The 17,262-nt window shown below is 43.5% G+C and overlaps 1 protein-coding gene across 1 annotated transcript; it reads right to left on the bottom strand.

The window, feature by feature from the left end:
• Positions 1-371: 371 nt before the first annotated feature.
• On the bottom strand, positions 372-9,559 carry LOC141173225 (mesotocin-neurophysin MT). Its single transcript, XM_073657861.1, has 3 exons — positions 9,350-9,559; positions 5,811-6,015; positions 372-550 (listed from the first exon to the last, which is right to left on the bottom strand). The coding sequence occupies exons 1-3, from the start codon at positions 9,479-9,481 to the stop codon at positions 501-503; spliced, it is 387 nt and encodes a 128-aa protein (XP_073513962.1). The 5' UTR covers positions 9,482-9,559; the 3' UTR covers positions 372-500.
• Between the last annotated feature and the right edge of the window lie 7,703 nt (positions 9,560-17,262).

Below are 17,262 nucleotides of genomic sequence, written 5' to 3'. Positions count from 1 at the left end.
TAAAAGTCAGACCACCCAACCATATTTCTTTATGGCCATTATTAGTTTCTGAACTGGCAGCAGGAGCCCCCTCTACTGATTGTGCCCTCGGCCCTCAATTGTCTGTGTGCCCCCTGTACTCTGCTGTATGTATGTATGTATGTATGTATGTATGTATGTATGTATATATATATATATATATATATATATATATATATATATATATACACACACCAGAATGTCATGCTGAAGTTTGGCTTTCTACCACTAGAGGGCAGCAGAGAACCACTGTTATTTCTGATCACAGGCTGAGCCTTCACTCTCTCCATACAGGGGATCAGTTTTGGGGTTGTCACTGGTAGCACTGATGAAAGCAGAGACGTACACGTGGCCATGTTTCAAGTCTTTATTCACTGTACAGTACATCTATACATGGCGGCGGGGGTCCTCCTTCTTGTGTGGTGGGATCACTGCTCTGAATGTCTGCACTGGAGACGTTTTATCATTTATGAAGACATCGACTAAGAAAATACAGAATCCTGTTCACAGGCCGGGTCCATCGTGCAGCTCTCTGTGGGGAAAGACACGAGGAGGATTATAATAGCAAGCCATAAATGATAGTGGCATATCGTCATTCTATTCTGGCTTCTGGGGGTCTTCTCATCCGTCCATTACTGGTTGTAGTTGAGGAATGAAATGAAAAGCCTTCTAGAGCTAATTACTATTTAATTACAAGCTTTGTTACAATGTATCAGTGAAGGAATTCTTGTATGAGCCTTAAAATCAATACAACTGCACTGATACATTGTAACAAATCAGTGCAGGTAAGCTTCTATGAACCATAAAATCAATGGAACCATGCAGACGCAATGTAACAAACCTTCAGCTGTGCTTACAAGGACACTTATCACCAATAAAAATATTGATGGGATCAGATCAGGAAATTACAGAGAAGTCCTTGTAATGTCGCTGAGATAAAATGGTTTTCGGGATTTTAATATTGAGGACAGGATGTGATCATCTGATCGGTGGGGATCGAGTTCCCGGCTGATCAGCAGGAGGAAGGAACAGCATTCCCTGTGGCCGGGCCGGGTACTGCAGCCCTGTCCTATTTTTTTAACTTCATTCTGCAGATCTTTCGGACCTCTCAGGATTTGGATGGAAATATTCTTGGCCGATCCTCAACATTAAACCTATGGATTGGACTGATGAACACCTGTAAGTCAGCACTGCGCCCCCAACGGTGGTAGGACCATAGCAGCCGCTCGTGTTCCTGCCACAAAAAACCCTTTCCTGCCTTAGACCCCTTAATAGTGCCCAAGCCGCAGCACTTTGACTAAGGTCCAGGAAGCTGAGCTATAAGGAGCGGTTTGTAAGCTCCCCATATCTCAGCTCCCCATATCTCAGCTCCTCATATCTCAGCTCCCCATATCTCAGCTCCCCATATCTCAGCTCCCCATATCTCAGCTCCTCATATCTCAGCTCCCCATATCTCAGCTCCCCATATCTCAGCTCCTCATATCTCAGCTCCCCATATCTCAGCTCCCCATATCTCAGCTCCCCATATCTCAGCTCCTCATATCTCAGCTCCCCATATCTCAGCTCCCCATATCTCAGCTCCCCATATCTCAGCGCCCCATATCTCAGCTCCCCATATCTCAGCTCCCCATATCTCAGCCCCCCATATCTCAGCTCCCCATATCTCAGCTCCCCATATCTCAGCCCCCCATATCTCAGCCCCCCATATCTCAGCTCCCCATATCTCAGCTCCCCATATCTCAGCTCCCCATATCTCAGCCCCCCATATCTCAGCCCCCCATATCTCAGCTCCTCATAACTCAGCTTCCCATATCTCAGCTCCCCATATCTCAGCACCCCATATCTCAGCACCCCATATCCAAGCTCCCCATATCTCAGCCCCCCATATCTCAGCCCCCCATATCTCAGCCCCCCATATCTCAGCTCCCCATATCTCAGCACCCCATATCTCAGCACCCCATATCCAAGCCCCCCAAATCTCAGCTCCCCATATCTCAGCCCCCCATATCTCAGCCCCCCATATCTCAGCCCCCCATATCTCAGCCCCCCATATCTCAGCTCCTCATATCTCAGCTCCCCATGTCCCAGCCCCCCAAATCTCAGCTCTCCATATCTCAGCACCCCATATCTCAGCTCCCCATATCTCTGCTCCCCATATCTCAGCTCCTCATATCTCAGCCCCCCATATCTTAGCCCCCCCATGTCTCAGCCCCCCATATCTCAGCACCCCATATCTCAGCACCCCATATCTCAGCCCCCCATATCCCAGCCCTCCAAATCTCAGCTTCCCATATCTCAGCTTCCCATATCTCAGCTCCTCATATCTCAACTCCTCATATCTCAGCTCCCCAAATCTCAGCACCCCATATCTCAGCACCCCATATCTCAGCTCCCCATATCTCAGCACCCCATATCTCAGCTCCCCATATCTCAGCTCCCCATATCTCAGCTCCTCATATCTCAGCTCCCCATATCTCAGCTCCCCATATCTCAGCTCCTTATATCTCAGCTCCTCATATCTCAGCTCCTCATATCTCAGCTTCCCATATCTCAGCTCCCCATGTCCCAGCCCCCCATATCTCAGCTCCCCATATCTCAGCTCCTCATATCTCAGCTCCTCATATCTCAGCTCCTCATATCTCAGCACCCCATATCCAAGCCCCCCATATCTCAGCTCCCCATATCTCAGCTCCCCATATCTCAGCTCCCCATATCTCAGCCCCCCAAATCTCAGCCCCCCAAATCTCAGCCCCCCAAATCTCAGCTCCTCATATCTCAGCTCCCCATATCCCAGCCCCCCAAATCTCAGCTCCCCATATTTCAGCTCCTCATATCTCAGCTCCTCATATCTCAGCTCCCCATATCTCAGCTTCCCATATCTCAGCTCCCCATATCTCAGCTCCCCATATCTCAGCTCCCCATATCCCAGCCACCCATATCCCAGCCCCCCAAATCTCAGCTTCCCATATCTCAGCTCCCCATATCTCAGCTCCTCATATCTCAGCTCCTCATATCTCAGCTCCTCATATCTCAGCTCCCCATATCTCAGCTCCTTATATCTCAGCTCCTCATATCTCATCTCCTCATATCTCAGCTCCCCATATCTCAGCCCCCCATATCTCAGCCCCCCAAATCTCAGTTCCTCATTTCTCAGCTCCCCATATCTCATCTCCTCATATCTCAGCTCCTCATATCTCATCTCCTCATTTCTCAGCTCCTCATATCTCAGCTCCCCATATCTCAGCTCCCCATATCTCAGCTCCTCATATCTCAGCTCCTCATATCTCAGCTCCCCATATCCCAGCCCCCCAAATCTCAGCTCCCCATATCTCAGCTCCTCATATCTCAGCTCCTCATATCTCAGCTCCCCATATCCCAGCCCCCCAAATCTCAGCTCCCCATATCTCAGCTCCTCATATCTCAGCTCCCCATATCTCAGCTCCTCATATCTCAGCTCCTTATATCTCAGCTCCTCATATCTCAGCTTCCCATATCTCAGCTCCCCATATCTCAGCACCCCATATCCAAGCCACCCATATCCCAGCCACCCATATCCCAGCCCCCCAAATCTCAGCTTCCCATATCTCAGCTCCCCATATCTCAGCTCCTCATATCTCAGCTCCTCATATCTCAGCTCCTCATATCTCAGCTCCCCATATCTCAGCCCCCCATATCTCAGCCCCCCAAATCTCAGCCCCCCAAATCTCAGTTCCTCATATCTCAGCTCCCCATATCCCAGCCCCCCAAATCTCAGCTCCCCATATCTCATCTCCTCATATCTCAGCTCCTCATATCTCAGTTCCTCATTTCTCAGCTCCTCATATCTCAGCTCCTCATATCTCAGCTCCTCATATCTCAGCTCCTCATATCTCAGCTCCTCATATCTCAGCTCCCCATATCTCAGCTCCTCATATCTCAGCTCCCCATATCTCAGCCCCCCATATCCCAGCCCCCCAAATCTCAGTTCCTCATTACTCAGCTCCCCATATCTCAGCTCCTCATATCTCAGCTCCTCATATCTCAGCTCCTCATATCTCAGCCCCCGATATCTCAGCTCCCCATATCTCAGCCCCCAATATCTCAGCCCCCCATATCTCAGCTCCTTATATCTCAGCTCCTTATATCTCAGCCCCTTATATCTCAGCTCCCCATATCTCAGCCCCCCATATCTCAGCCCCCCATATCTCAGCTCCCCATATCTCAGCTCCCCTTATCTCAGCCCCCCATATCTCAGCTCCTTATATCTCAGCTCCCTATATCTCAGCTCCCCATATCTCAGCCCCCGATATTCTCAGCCCCTTATATCTCAGCCCCCCATATCTCAGCTCCCCATATCTCAGCTCCCCATATCTCACCTCCTCATATCTCAGCCCCCCATATCTCAGCTCCTTATATCTCAGCTCCCCATATCTCAGCCCCCTATATCTCAGCTCCTCATATCTCAGCCCCCCATACCTCAGCTCCCCATATCTCAGCCCCCCATATCTCAGCCCCCCATATCTCAGCTCCTCATATCTCAGCTCCCCATATCACAGCTCCCCATATCTCAGCCCCCCATATCTCAGTTCCTCATTACTCAGCTCCCCATATCTCAGCTCCTCATATCTCAGCTCCTCATATCTCAGCTCCTCATATCTCAGCTCCTCATATCTCAGCTCCTCATATCTCACCTCCTCAAATCTCAACTCCTCATATCTCAGCCCCCTATATCTCAGCTCCTCATATCTCAGCCCCCCATATCTCAGCTCCCCATATCTCAGCCCCCCATATCTCAGCTCCTCATATCTCACCTCCTCAAATCTCAACTCCTCATATCTCAGCCCCCTATATCTCAGCTCCTCATATCTCAGCTCCCCATATCTCAGCCCCCCATATCTCAGCCCCCCATATCTCAGCTCCTCATATCTCAGCTCCCCATATCACAGCCCCCATATCTCAGCGCCCCATATCTCAGCGCCCCATATCTCAGCGCCCCATATCTCAGCTCCTTATATCTCAGCTCCTCATATCTCAGCCCCCCATATCTCAGCTCCCCATATCCCAGCCCCCCATATCTCAGCTCCTTATATCTCAGCTCCTTATATCTCAGCTCCCCATATCTCAGCCCCCCATATCTCAGCCCCCCATATCTCAGCTCCCCATATCTCAGCTCCCCATATCTCAGCCCCCGATATCCTCAGCCCCTTATATCTCAGCCCCCCATATCTCAGCTCCCCATATCTCAGCTGCCCATATCTCACCTCCTCATATCTCAGCCCCCCATATCTCAGCTCCTTATATCTCAGCTCCTCATATGTCAGCCCCCTATATCACAGCTCCTCATATCTCAGCCCCCCATATCTCAGCCCCCCATATCTCAGCCCCCCATATCTCAGCTTCCCATATCTCAGCCCCCCATATCTCAGCCCCCCATATCTCAGCCCCCCATATCTCAGCCCCCCATATCTCAGCTCCTTATATCTCAGCCCCCCATATCTCATCCCCCCATATCTCAGCCCCCCATATCTCAGCTCCTTATATCACAGCTCCCCATATCACAGCTCCCCTTATCACAGCCCCCCATATCTCAGCTCCTTATATCTCAGCCCCCTATATCACAGCTCCTCATATCTCAGCCCCCCATATCTCATCCCCCCATATCTCAGCTCCTTATATCTCAGCCCCCTATATCACAGCTCCTCATATCTCAGCCCCCCATATCTCATCCCCCCATATCACAGCTCCCCTTATCACAGCCTCCCATATCCCAGCCCCCCATATCTCAGCTACATTGACTTTCTCTCATCTCTCACCGTGATTACAGCAGATGCCGGAGGCGGCGCAGTTTCCTCCATTGTTCCCACACGGTTTCCTTCCAGACTCACATGGTGAAGGGAGGAAGTTTTCTTCCTGGCACCTCAGCGTCTCACTGGTGCCGAAGTAACAGCCCAGCTCCTCTCCACAGCAGATATTGGGCCCGAAGCAGTGACCCTTGTTCCTCGGTCCACAAGGAATACACTAAAAATGAGAGAAGACATCATAACCTGCAGTACCAGCATCCGCCTGAGAGCCAGAGTGGCGCTGTCTGACTAATGGCCATTACTATTAAAATTTTTTCACTTTCTATTTGGGTATGCTGGTTGTTATTGTCCCACAAGCGATAGATTGCAAACCACTGCCTTACACTGATACAGTATAACAAACCATCTGCTGTGTGTCACTCTCTTAAAGGGGTATTCCGATTTTATGAAATTAATATCATTTTTCCTGCATTGAAAATGTATATATTCAAACAGAAAATTACCTTCATTTGTTGAAGTTCGAACATCTCTTTAAGAGAGTGACAGTCTGTGGGTTTGCTACAATGTGTCAGTCCAGGCCAGTGATTTCCAACCTATCACTTCTGGGACTACAACACCCATCATGCCCAAGCAGTATATGGCCGTTAGTCACTCAGCGTTACCTCTGGAAATAAACAGCGATGGTTTCAATTCACTGACAGCAAACGGAGACACGAGGACCCTCCGGATATTGGAAAATTGGAGCAAAGTCCCAGCGCTGATGTAGCAGAGCTAGCGACAATTCCGTGCTGTGGTAATTATGTAGCGGATTTGACCTCAACATTGATGTAGCAGAGCTGAGTTAGTCATTGTGATAACCCACTATATTAAGTTATTGGCCCACATTGCGCTCATTTTTTGGATAAAAGTACCAGAAAGTTTTTTTAACTTGGACTAAGTTTTCTCTGACTATTAGCGTGAGTGCCGATGTAGCAGAGCAGAATGTGTCACTTGTAATATTTTATACACAGAGTAATTAATTTGTCGGCTTTATGAAACACTGAACACAGATGTGGCAGAGCTGATTGTGTCAGAGAATAGTTTCCATTAATTTATCAATTGTTTTGATGCAGCAGAGCTGAGTTTGTTATTTGTTAAATTTCACGAAATCCTATCATCAAAAAATTCAGCTCTGCTACATCTTCTATAGAATTATAGGTGTGAGTTGCATTTGCAATTTTTATTGGCACAATGAACCTCAGATCCCTTCCAATTGAGTGATCAGCACTGGGGTGCAACATCTTCCTACCAACTACTACCCCCACCATGACATGGGATCGTGAGTGTCTTTTTCTTGCCTCTGCCACCTTGAATTCCAAAATGGTTAGTGGGGTATGTCCAGGCTCCTCCCCCTCCATTTTGGGGGCACAGTTATCTCACTGAAGATTTAGTTCCTTTTAACCTGTATTATATGCAACAGTTAATCTGAACAAGCAGAGCTGCAGTGTAAAGCATGGGGGATTATATGTCTAAACCTCAAGGGAGGCAGGAGATTGATTGCAGACTACCTCGGACTGTCCCCACCATATTAGAGATCACTTCTGAATGTCGTTTGTGGTTATATAGAAGAGCTAATCTGAACAAGTAAAGCTGCAGTGTAAAGCATGGGGGACCAAATGTCTAAATCTGAAGGGAGGCAGGAGATTGGTTGCAGACCACCTCAGACTGTCCTTACAAAGTTAGAAATCAGTTCTGAATGTAGTTTGTGGTTATAGGAGCTAACCTGAATAAGCAGAGCTGTGGTGTAAAGCATGGTGGATTATATGTATTAACCTCAAGGGAGGCAGGAGATTGATTGCAGACTACCTTAGACTGTCCTCACCATATTAGAGATCAGTTCTGAATGTCATTTGTGGTTATAGGAGCTAATCTGAATAAGCAGAGCTGCAGTGTAAAGCATGAGGGACCAATTGTCTAAACTTGAAGGGAGGCAGGAGATTGATTGCAGACTACGTCAGACTGTCCTCACCATATTAGAGATCAGTTCTGAATGTAGTTTGTGGTTATACATAGGAGCTAATCTAAATAAGCAGAGCTGCAGGGTAAAGCATGGGGTAGTAGAATCTGGAGCCTCGAGTAAGGTAGGAGTTTGATTTCAGTCCATACCGTAGAAAGCAGCTCTCAATGTACTTTGTGCACAGCAGCAAATCTGAACGAGCAGAGCTGCAGTGTAAAGCATGAGGGATCACAGGTAACAGAGGAGTTTCATTTCAGAAAACCTCCGACTGTCCTCACTATATTAGAAATCAGCTCTCAGTATAGTTTGTGCTTATAAACAACTGCCAAACAGAAAAAGCTAAGCTGCAGTGTAAAGCATGGGGGAGAAGAAACCTACCTACTCCAACACATAGCAGTCACTAATATTACATAGATGCATCCAGATGTAGCAGAGCTAGATTGCTTCCTAGGGAAAACTATATAGTTGATGGTGACTGTCCGTGCGCACAACTTTTTTATATTTTCTAAATATGTCCAAATTCTGCGCTGATTATTTTCTAATATCTCCTTTTAGTAGTCGGAGCTCTGTTTTTCTGATGCAAAGCTCCAAACCCTCTGCTTAGAGAAAGATGTAAAAAAAAACAAAATGCTGATTACCGGCAGCCGCCACTAGAGGGAGCTGATGTGCTCTGTGTTCTCATTGAACTCTATGTATAAACGCTATTGAACAAGCTCCCCCTAGTGGCCACTGCCTGAAATTTGCATGTCCTATTTTACACCTCAAGGGGAAATTAATCTTGATTTCTGTTACTTTTTTATTATAAATAAATGTGAAATTATGGAATTCAGAAAATTAGCACAAAAATGTGCAATTTTTTTTTTTTAAAGTGAACCATAAAGTGTATAAAAAAAACCAAGAAGGGCGTAGTGAGCAACTATCTCAAAAGATTTGCTATGACTTAAGACAGAAATCTACTCCTGCTCATGGCCCTGTTAAGAAAACTGAGCTCTGACCACTATAATGTGAAATAAATCTTTATAAAATGCTGCCATTATGATAAAAAGTGCAAAAAAGTAGAGAGTTGCCTTAAATCTGACATTAAAGAGGCTCTCTGCTTTGGGAAAAAACAAAACTTTTTTTGTTAGAAAGTATCAATAATTCTAAACTTTTCACAGGGAGTTTGGTTGCTGGAATCTCTGGCGATCAGCTTGGAATCTAACAGCAACTGAGCAATTTCCCTACAGCGCCTCCAGAGGACATATCAGGTATTGCACCATTAATATTAATTAAAAGTAATGTATCATTTCATTGTGATAAGTCCTCCACAGCTAGAAGCAGTCCTCCTCATAGAGGGCAATGAAGACGGGACCTCTAATTCAGATAGTCATAACCTCTCAAAATGGGTGCGGAGAGAATTGGGAAACTCAAAGGAGCAATCCTAAGAAGGATCCATCTTCCCTGATATGGAAGGTACAAGAAAAGGAGAAGAAACCACCAGAAATCTCCTACAGTCTCATATTCTGGAAAGTGTCAGCTCAGCGTCAGTCTGCTGTCATAAAGCCTCAGCACTTACCTTTCTGACGTCCATGAAGTCCATCACCGACCTCTTTCCTCCTATGGGACAGTTCTGTATATAACACGCCGAAGACAAGGCTAAAAAGCAGAAATAGGTGACGGCGAGTCCACAGTAAGACACGGCTGCCATGACGCCTGCGATCTGTGAAGATGACGGACTGTTCCTTGGAGCTGTTCTGCACCTGGACAGGGACCTTAGAGTATATATATATATTCCCCGCCGGACACATCTCCGCCCACCCACCCCCATCCTCCGGCAACGTCAGGGATACTATTGTCACACGAACACATCGATCATGATACCAAATTCCTCAATTAATAACCCAAGGTTGAAGATGTGAGGTCACCGAAGAACAGATCATTTCCTAAGAAAATTTCTAGAACGTGTAAAGAAATAATGCGGCCAGGAGTAAGACGTTTCCTTTCAATTACGCCCGTCCTCAGGGTCAGTGCGGGGCGGCTTCTCTTCTTATGACTGGTCACAACCTTCTTAAGCTTTGTACCGACTTCAGCCGCACTCCTTCCCAATATAGAAAGAGCCAGGAAGATGTTCTTCATCTAAAAGTAAAATAGTTTCCGTCTAAATATAATATTATAGGAACGCGGCAAAATGGGAGAGATAGATAAAAAATAGATAGATGATAGATAGATAGATAATAGATATATATTAGATGGATGATAGATAATAGATAATAGATAGATAGATAATAGATAGATAATAGATAGATAATAGATAATATATAGATAATAGATAGACAATAGATAGACAATAGATAGACAATAGATAGATAATAGATAGATGATAGATAGATGATAGATAGATGATAGATAATAGATAATAGATAGAGAGATATATAGATAGATGATAGATAGATAATAGATAGATAGATAGATAATAGATAATATATAGATAATATATAATAGATAGATAATAGACAGATAGATAATAGATAATAGATAGAGAGATATATAGATAGATGATAGATAGATAATAGATAGATAGATAGATAATAGATAATATATAGATAATATATAATAGATAGATAATAGACAGATAGATAATAGATAGATGATAGATAATAGATAGATAATAGATAGATAATAGATAGATAGATGATAGATAATAGATAGATAGATGATAGATAATAGATAGATAATAGATAGATAATAGATAGATAGATGATAGATAATAGATAGATAGATAGATGATAGATAATAGATAGATGATAGATAATAGATAGATAGATAGATGATAGATAATAGATAGATAATAGATAGATGGATAATAGATAGATGGATAATAGATAGATGATAGATAATATATAGATAATAGATAGATAGATGGATAGATAGATAGATAGATGATAGATATATTACAGGTAGATGATAGATCTAGAGATAGATAAGTCCTAAAAGTAGAGAAGAACCGCACAAAACAAATGAGTCAAAATGAAAAAAAGAGTCATTTTTTAATTGAGGAAAATAATCCAATTTCACACGTATGTGAGTGACAAAAGTATGTGAACCTTTAGTATTAGCAGATAATGTGAAGGTGAAATTAGAGTCTGGTGTTTCCAATCATTGGGATGGCAATCAGGTTTGAGTGGGTGTCCTGTTTTTACTTAAAGAAGAGGGACTTATCAAAGTCTGATCTTTACAGCAACTTAGTGGAAGTGAATCATGGCACGAACAAAGGAGATTTACCTCAAAAGAAGAGCTGTTTTATGCTCATCAGGCTGGAAAAAAGTTAAAAACCCTAAGGAGTTTGGACTCCACCAATCCACAGACAGACAGTGTTCCACTGGAGGAAATTCAAGACCGTTTTTACTCTCCCCAGAAGTGATCGACCAACAAAGTTATCTCCAAAAGCAAGGTGTATAATACCAGTGATGTCACAAAGGATCCCAAGGTAACCTCTAAGCAACCAAAGGCCTTTCTTACATGACCTAATGTTCATGAGTCCACCATGAGGACACTGGACAATAATGGTGTGTAAGGCAGGATTGCAAGGAGAAAGCCACTGCTCTCCAAATAGAACATTGCAGCCCATCTGCAGTTTGCTTAGAGATCACCTGGACAAGCCAAAAGGCTACCGGAACATTGTTTTGTGGAGGAATTAGATTAAAATAAAGCTTTTCGGCTTAAATAAGAAGCATTATGTTTGAAGACAGAAAAATACTGCATTATGGCATAAAAAATGGTGCTATACAAGTTAAGATAGAACACTAAGTAATAATGGACAGCATTATACATAATAAATGCGAAAATAATGAATGGCGGCATACATATTATGAAAGGACACTATGTAATAATCAACAGCGATATGCTTAAAGGGGAGTATATAATGTAATAATGGACAGTGCTATACATATAAGTGAGAACACTATATAATAAGGGATGACACTTTACTTAATAAGAGAGGACACTATGTAAGAATGGACACTACTATACATAATAAGGGAGGACTGTACGTAATAATGGAGGGTGCTATACATATAAGTGAGAACACTATATAATAAGGGATGACACTTTACCTAATAAGAGAGGACACTATGTAAGAATGGACACTACTATACATAATAAGGGAGGACTGTACGTAATAATGGAGGGTGCTATACATATAAGTGAGAACACTATATAATAAGGGATGACACTTTACTTAATAAGAGAGGACACTATGTAAGAATGGACACTACTATACATAATAAGGGAGGACTGTACGTAATAATGGAGGGTGCTATACATATAAGTGAGAACACTATATAATAAGGGATGACACTTTACTTAATAAGAGAGGACACTATGTAAGAATGGACACTACTATACATAATAAGGGAGGACTGTACGTAATAATGGAGGGTGCTATACATATAAGTGAGAACACTATATAATAAGAGATGACACTTTACTTAACCCCTTTACAGCCTGGGGCGTAATAGTACGCACCAGGCTGTCACCCCCTGTTCAGCGCGGGCTCCGGCGCTGAGCCCGCACTGAACCGGGCACATGTCAGCTGATTCTTACAGCTGACATGTGCCCGTAACAGGTGCGGGTGGAATCGCGATCCACTCGCGGCTGTTAACATGTTAAATGCTGCTGTCAATCTCTGACAGCGGCATTTAACAGCGCCGCAAGCACGTCACTTACCCCTCCCATCGGTGACGCCGTCACGTGATCGCGGGTCACTGATGGGTGGCCATGACAACCCTGGGTCTGCAGCAGACCCCAGTGGTTGTCATGTGCTGATCGCTATGAGCGCCACCTAGTGGTCGGCGCTCATAGCACAGGAGCATTTCTGCTACATAGAGGTCATCTGCTCTATGTAGCAGAGGCGATCGGACAGTTGCTGCTTCTAGTCTCCTATGGAGATTGTTGAAGCATGCAAAAAGTATAAAAAAAAGTTTTTAAAAATATTTTAAAAATTAAAAAAATATAAAAGTTTACATCACCCCCCTTTCGCCCCATTCAAAATAAAATAATTAAAAAAAACCCCACATAGACATATTTGGTATCTTCAGCAAAAGGTAGAAAGAAAGGCAGCACTCACCCAGTCTTCTTAAAATGTGCCTTTATTTTTCTGTGCGGGACATATAAGGGTCCGGCATCGGACTGTGACCCCGAAGGGTGGGGGAAAGGACGACGGCCGTTTCGCTGCCTTCCGGCGCTTCAACGGGTCCAAAGTAAGTGACGCACCTGTCCCCTTCCTTTTAAACCTTTACAGACACATGTGTGAATAAATTAAAAACATAGGAACGTGCATAAAAACAATTTCCACCATTAAGCTGAAATAGTATCGCAACGTAAAAAAAAACAAAATACATAGCGGTATGATAAGAAAACTGAAAGATCCACCTTCTCATTCAACCCTAATGGGCCCGGGGCTTCCGAATTTAGGATCCATCTAGCCTCATCTATTACGGTCTCCTCCTTCTTTTGGCGATGCGACATGTTCTAACCTTGCAAAACGTAACACTTTCGGATCGGCGTTATGATATTCAGAAATATGCTGTATTAATCTGGGGGGAACTCTTTTTTGACACAAGTCTTTCACTGTATGTGTTAAAGGTCCTATTCTAAAAGACTTTCTAACCAATTTCACCGCACTTGGATTTTTTTCCCGTTTTCCCCGTACACGATATGGTAAAAACAGTAATGTTGTTTAAAAGTACAACTCGTCCCGCAAAAGAATAAGCCCTCACACGGCAATATTGACCAAAAAATAAAAACGCTATGGCTCTGGGAACAAGTGGAGCAAAAAACGAAAATGCAAAATCGGAAAATCCAAGGGTCCGTAAGGGGTTAATAAGAGGGGACACTGTAAGAATGGACACTACTATACATAATAAGGGAGGACTGTACGTAATAATAGATGTGCTATATGTAATAAGAGAGGACACTATGTAATAATGGACACTACTATGCATAATATGCCAGGGCTGTATGTAATAATGGATGTTGCTATACAAAATAAGACAGAACACTATATAATAATGGATGGTGCTATACAAAATAAGACAGAACGCTATATAATAATGGATGGTGCTATACTCAATAATAGAGGACACTGTACAATCAGAGACAGCAGTATATATAATAAGAGAGGACACAATGTGATAATGGACAGCGCTATACATAATAAGAGAGGACACATTGTAATAATGGATGGTGCTACACAAAATAATGGTGGACACTGTAATAATGGACAATGTCATACATAATAAGAGAGGACACTATATAATAATGGACAATACCATACATTATGAGGACACATTGTAATAATTGATGGTGCTATACAAAATAAGATAGAACACTATGTAATAACGGGTGGCACTTTACATAATAAGAGAGGACACTATATAATAAGGGACAGTGCTATGTATAAGGATGGACACTATGTATAATGGACAGCGACATACATAATAAGAAAGGACACTATGTAATAAGGGACAGTGCTATACAGCTCACCTACAGATGATCCTGTGCGGTGCCTCTTCTGACCAGGATCCTACTGAATGATGCAGATGACTTCATTGGAGCGCCTACGTGCCACAGCATAATTTGGAGCTTGTGGTCCCCAATGCAAAGTCTTCAGCAGGGTTCCCAGCTATCATGGGGCTTTATTAGTTTTGGTATTCTCATTTGGGTCAAAGGGACCTAATGAGCCCCCCAAAGTCTTGGGCCCCAGGTAGTAGCCTAGATTGCCCTCATTATAATCTTCTACTGCCAGATCCTCAAAGAAGGAGAATGTCAGCAGGTGACTGAGCCTCCATTCTGCATTTATTTAGTAATCTGAAATAACTCACAATTTCTGTAACTTTCTGGTGTAAATAGTTAGGTTTAGATACACACTAAGAAGACATTAATAGATGGGATAGGCTTAGATACACAACCTAGTATCACACCTGTACACTCGCACAGCAGACCGTATGTCCAGTCAGAGCTGAGCCCAGAGCACCAGACCATTGATGATACAATCTGCGGCACTTTATGGGAGCGCCTCAGGTCAGTAATATATTGCAGATGATTGTCCAAAAATATATTTTAGGATGCTGAGATGAACACCCCCAGGTAGCATCATGTGCACCGTCCCTTAGAAATCAATGAGTGGGGTATGGATTATCTTTCATCAATAGGATAATGAATCTCCGACCATTATATCGGGGAGAACAGGGAGGTCATCCATCATACCTGCTAACGCCGCCATATACTCCCGCAGGGGGCTCATTCAATAGGCAGGCAGCACAGCTGCTACAGGGCTCGGAGTACCAACCTCATCGCCGTGCCCACTGTACCACTTCCATAAGTTTTCGCAGTATCGGACACTAGGAGAGGTCTAGGCCGACCTGTGCCGCGCTCCAGGGTTGTCCCTTCTTCCCTTCCTCTTCTTGTCCTTGAAGTGGTGGCATGTCAGTGGTGCGTCCCTTTAAATATAGTACACAATGGCTCATTGTGGGATCGGATCCGGGGAACTGCCTGTCCGACACTATTTTGGTGAATGACTGTGCATATAACGCCACTATTTCATTATCTGTGCGGTATTGCTGGGCTTCACGGCAGGTGCTGTAATGGGGTAAAGAGGGCAGCAGCGGGCACAGAATTGATTGGGGGGATCAGTATTAATGGGAATTTGTGTAGGTTGGGAAAAGGTGGGGACGGTGCTGGAAAAGTGAGGAGCCAAAGATGTCTGGGCAGTGAAGTCTGTAGAGAAGCCCTGGCTGGAAGAAGTTGTCATAGAGGTCTGGGCCAGAAGGAAAATACAGGAAAAGTGATGACACCTTCAGAAAGGACGTCACCTGTCAGTCGCTGGGTGTAACTGTACTGTAACCCCTAATGTTCTGCATGACGGGAAGCTACTGTACTATTATACCGATTATTATAATATTACTAGTGTTATCCAGTCACTATGCAGTGGTAATGGTTCTGGTCATGGTGTGGCTGTAATATTTGTTTAATGTGTGACAGTATTACTCAGGCACTGTGTAGTGATAATGCTAGTGGTGATGGTGTGGCAGTACTATTTGTATAGTGTATGGCAATATTCAATAATGTGGTGGGAATGATAGTGGTCATGATGTGGCGGTATTATGTAGTCACTCAGTACTGGGAATGGTAGTGGCCTTGTGGGTTGCGATATTATTCTATCACTATGTAGTGGTCATGATGTGGCGGTATTATGTAATCACTCAGTACTGGGAATGGTAGTGGCCATGTGGGCTGCGATACTATTCTATCACTATGTAGTGGTCATGATGTGGCGGTATTATGCAGTCATTCAGTACTGGGAATGGTAGTGGCCATGTGGGTTGCGATACTATTCTATCACTATGTAGTGGTCATGATGTGGCGGTATTATGCAGTCATTCAGTACTGGGAATGGTAGTGGCCTTGAGGGTTGCAATATTATTCTATCACTAAGTATTGGTCATGATGTGGCGGTATTATGCAGTCACTCAGTACTGGGAATGGTAGTGGCCATGTGGGTTGCAATATTATTCTATCACTAAGTATTGGTCATGATGTGGCGGTATTATGCAGTCACTCAGTACTGGGAATGGTAGTGGCCTTGTGGGTTGCAATATTATTCTATCACTAAGTATTGGTCATGATGTGGCGGTATTATGCAATCACTCAGTACTGGGAATGGTAGTGGCCATGTGGGTTGCAATATTATTCTATCACTATGTAGTGGTCATGATGTGGTGGTATTATGCAATCACTCAGTACTGGGAATGGTAGTGGCCATGTGGGTTGCAATATTATTCTATCACTAAGTATTGGTCATGATGTGGCGGTATTATGCAGTCACTCAGTACTGGGAATGGTAGTGGCCTTGTGGGTTGCAATATTATTCTATCACTATGTAGTGGTCATGATGTGGTGGTATTATGTAATCACTCAGTACTGGGAATGGTAGTGGTAGCGATATTATTCTGTCATTATGCAGTGCTCGTGGTGTGGCGGTATTATTTGTTTAGTGTTATCATTGATAATAATCTTTTTGTACACTGAACTTTGTAACAGTATCAATGTAAATACTTTTATGACTCAAAAAGACAAAAGTATTCTAGAAGTGATACCTTTATTGGCTAACCAGAAAAATTATATTTGCAAAATTATGGAACACAGAATCTCAACACAGTCATTCATTTGTAAACTTGCCTGATGTAAGAGCCTCTGTACTCTGAAATCTTGCAAATATAATTGTTCTGGTTAGCCAATAAAGGTATGACTTCTAGAATACTTTTATCTTTTTGGTCATATAAGTAGTTACATAGATTTTTCTGGCTAACAATATACCACAATATAATTTTTATTGCACCTCATTAAACACTTGCTAAAAAAGAAAAAAGAAATGTATATCAAATGGAAAGAGAGGTGAGGCATATCTAAAGAAGACTATAATGCTGTCTG

This window comes from Phyllobates terribilis, unplaced genomic scaffold (assembly GCF_046119375.1).
Source record: "Phyllobates terribilis strain yellow unplaced genomic scaffold, ASM4611937v1 Scaffold_1__5_contigs__length_1240528914, whole genome shotgun sequence".
Classification (NCBI taxonomy): domain Eukaryota; kingdom Metazoa; phylum Chordata; class Amphibia; order Anura; family Dendrobatidae; genus Phyllobates; species Phyllobates terribilis.
Note: the sequence above shows the minus strand (reverse complement) of the source record. Positions and strands in the feature narration are given on the sequence as shown.

Bases quoted from the DNA above. Each gene is read 5' to 3' on its own strand.
- LOC141173225 (XM_073657861.1), bottom strand. From the start codon at position 9,481: ATGGCAGCCGTGTCTTACTGTGGACTCGCCGTCACCTATTTCTGCTTT. The intron at 6,016-9,349 runs GTAAGTGCTGAG...TCTCATTTTTAG, and splicing joins ACTTCATGGACGTCAGAAAG to TGTATTCCTTGTGGACCGAG. The intron at 551-5,810 runs GTGAGAGATGAG...CTTTCCCCACAG, and splicing joins CGGCATCTGCTGTAATCACG to AGAGCTGCACGATGGACCCG.